The 3459-nt window shown below is 44.3% G+C and overlaps 1 protein-coding gene across 1 annotated transcript; it reads left to right on the plus strand.

Annotated features, from left to right (window-relative positions):
- Positions 1 to 2005: 2005 nt before the first annotated feature.
- LOC108354350 (poly(rC)-binding protein 3-like) lies at positions 2006 to 2826 on the plus strand (the record flags this gene model as incomplete). The annotated part of the gene is made up of 4 exons (XM_017605541.1): positions 2006 to 2062; positions 2154 to 2300; positions 2378 to 2620; positions 2698 to 2826. Coding segments are annotated over 4 exons (576 nt in total), but the record flags the coding sequence as incomplete, so codon positions are not given.
- Positions 2827 to 3459: the final 633 nt, after the last annotated feature.

Here is a 3459-nt window from a genome sequence, read left to right on the forward strand (position 1 = left end):
AAAAAATGTAATTTACATGCGCTGCGCAAAGAAGTGCTCTACAGCGTTTTGAGTAGCTGCTGCTGCTGCTGCCACTCTCACCTCAAGTGGAAGCAGTTTCTCGCAGCCATTTTTTCTTCTCCTTGTGCGGAAGATTAGAAAGGTTCACCGCTTATTCTCCTTTGTTGGATTTTTTGCCTAGATTCTCTTTTCTTCTAGGCTCCAGGTGCTTCCAGTTTATGGAATGGACACAGAAATTGCCTTCCCAGTCAGTCAGCCAGTCTGTGTCTGTGTCCTCAAGGCGACCGCGCCAAGAGTTAATTATTTTCCGGTCCAGAGGAGATTCAGCAGCCAGGCCGCATCTCCTTTCTGATTATCTTCAAATTTATTGCTATTTTGCACACCACCACTACTACCACATTTTCCAGTTGACCTTTTTGATGGCCGGTACTGGTTTCTTTTCTCTTCTTTTTTAGCCTCTTTTAGCTTTTAGGTTCATGGCTTTTTCTTCTTTTTTCCTGCCGAATTTATGGCGGAGCGCTCGTTCTCTCCTCTTCTCCCTCTTCGCTTGCTTTTTTGTCCATTTTACGCGATGATCTATGGCCATGCTAATGGTCAGTGGACAGTAGTGGCGGCAGACAGAATGGAACAAAAAATGAACAGAGAGAATGGCCCTGGTAGACACTAAGGAGAAAAATGGGTTTTCTCTCCTGCACACAATGTCTGCCTGCCTTCTGTTGCTTTTGCTTTTGCTTTTGTTGTTCTTGCTGTTGGTATGGCTCAATTTTGTTGGCAACTTTTCTCTCGCATCGTTTGTTTAGCAGCTGCTTCTGTGCTGGGTTAGGCTTTGGTCTGCCTTTTTTTCCTATTTTGGTGTCTCATAATTGCTAATTTACTTTACTTTTTTTCACTTTTGCCTTGTGCTTTTTGATGGCCGTCGAGTCCTCTCTAGATCCGATTAGATTACAGCAGAGAGACAGAGGACCTTTGGTGGCAACAGAGGATGACCTCTCTGTTAATCTCATTTACTTTGCTCGATAGACTGTTGTCTTCTTGGTCGGCTGACTGAATGACTGTCTGCAGAAAAAGATTCTGTCATTCTATTTTTGTCACCGAAGGAAGTGCTTCTTCTGCTTCTGCTTTTGTATATTCTTTTTTACTGTTATTATTATTTCTGTTGCCCCATTGTCGTTTTCCTTTTTGATTGTGTTTAGTCTGCTGAGAACTGAGCAGCAACTGAACTAGCACTTTCCACTGAGCTAAGCTCAACTGTGTCTCTTCCTTTGAAAAACTGACTGACTGACTGTGCTTCTGGTTACACTTTTATACTTTATTAGTTTTTAGTTCTTCTTCTTGAGCTTTGTTTTGATTGTCTTCTGGAAGCGGCGGTAGTTTTTGGGTAGTCGTCGTAATATAACTGCCTTTGCTATTATTTATTGCCGCCATTTTTTCTGCCTTTCCTTCTTCTTCTTCTCTAAACTTTAAAGCGTNGTAGTCGTCGTAATATAACTGCCTTTGCTATTATTTATTGCCGCCATTTTTTCTGCCTTTCCTTCTTCTTCTTCTCTAAACTTTAAAGCGTCTAAATCGTCGGTGGTATATCTGGTCCTGGGCTCCTAACGATCATCATCCGCAGCATCGACCAGCAGAGAAGGGGAGAAGGAGAGTGTTTTAGCTTTTCAGTACACACAGACTTACTGGCTGTGTTTTGCTTTCTCTTTTCTTTTGTGTACTTTAAAGTTCTCTTTTTATTATGCTTTCTCGGATTTGCCACCGTCGATTCTTCGATCCTCGCCGATTATTATTACCGTCGCCGTCGTCCTCCTCAACAGCCGTTTTTTTATTCCCTCTTTTTTGTTGTTTTGGCAGCAGTAATAATGAGTCGTACGCACGCATTCTCTCATATGAAAAGAAGTAGAATATTCTCTCTCTCTCTCTCTCTTTCTCTGGTTTAAGATTTCCTAATGTCTTTTTGTTTCATTCCGGGTACTAAATTTTCAATACACACTTTTTCTCCCCTCTGCAGGAAGTCGGCAGTATTATCGGCAAGAAGGGCGACAATATCAAGCGATTTCGCGAAGAGGTAAGCACCGTGAATTCCCCCCTCCCCTCCTTTGTTTTATGGGACAGCTTTTAACGTCCATTTTTTTCTTCTTTTTCCTTTTTTTCTTTAGAGCGGCGCGAAGATCACCATATCGGATGGCTCCTGTCCGGAGCGCATCGTCACCGTCACCGGCTCGACGGACGCCATTCTCAAGGCCTTTGCCCTCATTGCGCGCAAGTTTGAGGAGGTGAGCAGCGTCGGCGGCTGGCTAGATCTGGTAAGCTTTTTATTTCGGAAAAGAATATTCTTGAACTTGAACTTTTAAAACTAATGTTTTTTCTATCAATTGCCTAGGACCCAAACTGCGGTGGCGGCATGATGCAGTCGCACTCGACGCTCTCCCTCACCTCCATTGGCACTAATGGAGGAGGTGGGTCCAGCTCAAACGGGAAAAACTCCTCCGGTTTGGGCAATTCCGCGGCGGTCAACTCGATGATGGCCGGTCAGGCGCCGGTCACGCTCAAGCTGATTGTCCCCGCCAGCCAGTGCGGCTCTCTGATTGGCAAGGGCGGCGCCAAGATTAAGGAGATTAGAGAGGTAAATGTTGTAATTTTTTTAGGTAGAGTTTAAGAGGAGTTTTTAACCTTCTTTTTCCTCTCACCTTTACTTCACAGTCTACGGGCGCCTCGATTCAGGTGGCCAGCGAGATGTTGCCCAACTCGACGGAGCGCGCGGTGACGCTGTCGGGCACGGCGGAGGCGATCACCAAGTCCATCTACCAGATTTGCTGTGTCATGCTCGAGGTAGGTGGTCTTTCTTTGGGGNGGGGGGGGGTTATAAGGGGTTTTTAGAAGTTTTATCTTAGAGTGATGTGATTGTGATGGTTTCAGGAGGGGGGATTAGGAGAATGTCCGAGATTTGGAGGTGTCCTCCTCCTCCTCTCTTTCTTTTTTTTCATTGCTGTCAAGAGGAGGAGATGATTTTGTTTCTGTTTTAGTGTTTGTTTTCTTTCTCCTTCAATTTCCTCATTTCGCTCCTCTAGCCTCTTCTTTTCTTTTCTTTCGCTCTCTAGGTCGTCGTCGTCGTTGTTTTGTTTGACCATTGTGTGAGAGGGAGAGAGAGCAGTATTTCTTTCTTTTCCTCCTTTTCTGTTTGCCAACTAATTGAATTATCCAGCGGTACATTCCCTCTCTTTCTTCGAACTTCAGTTCAGTTTAGTTTGGGTACTGCTTCCGAAAAGTAGCAGCAGCAGCAGCAGCAGCAGTGCAATCCTTTGCCTTGGATNCTCTTTCTTTTTTTTCATTGCTGTCAAGAGGAGGAGATGATTTTGTTTCTTTTAGTGTTTGTTTTTTCTCCCTTTCATTTTCCTCATTTCGCTACTCTAGCCTCTTCTTTTCTTTCTTTCGCTCTCTAGGTCGTCGTCGTTGTTTTGTTTG

Source organism: Rhagoletis zephyria, unplaced genomic scaffold (assembly GCF_001687245.7).
Source record: "Rhagoletis zephyria isolate East Lansing unplaced genomic scaffold, Rhagoletis_zephyria_1.1 Rzeph_scaffold_35188, whole genome shotgun sequence".
NCBI lineage: Eukaryota > Metazoa > Arthropoda > Insecta > Diptera > Tephritidae > Rhagoletis > Rhagoletis zephyria.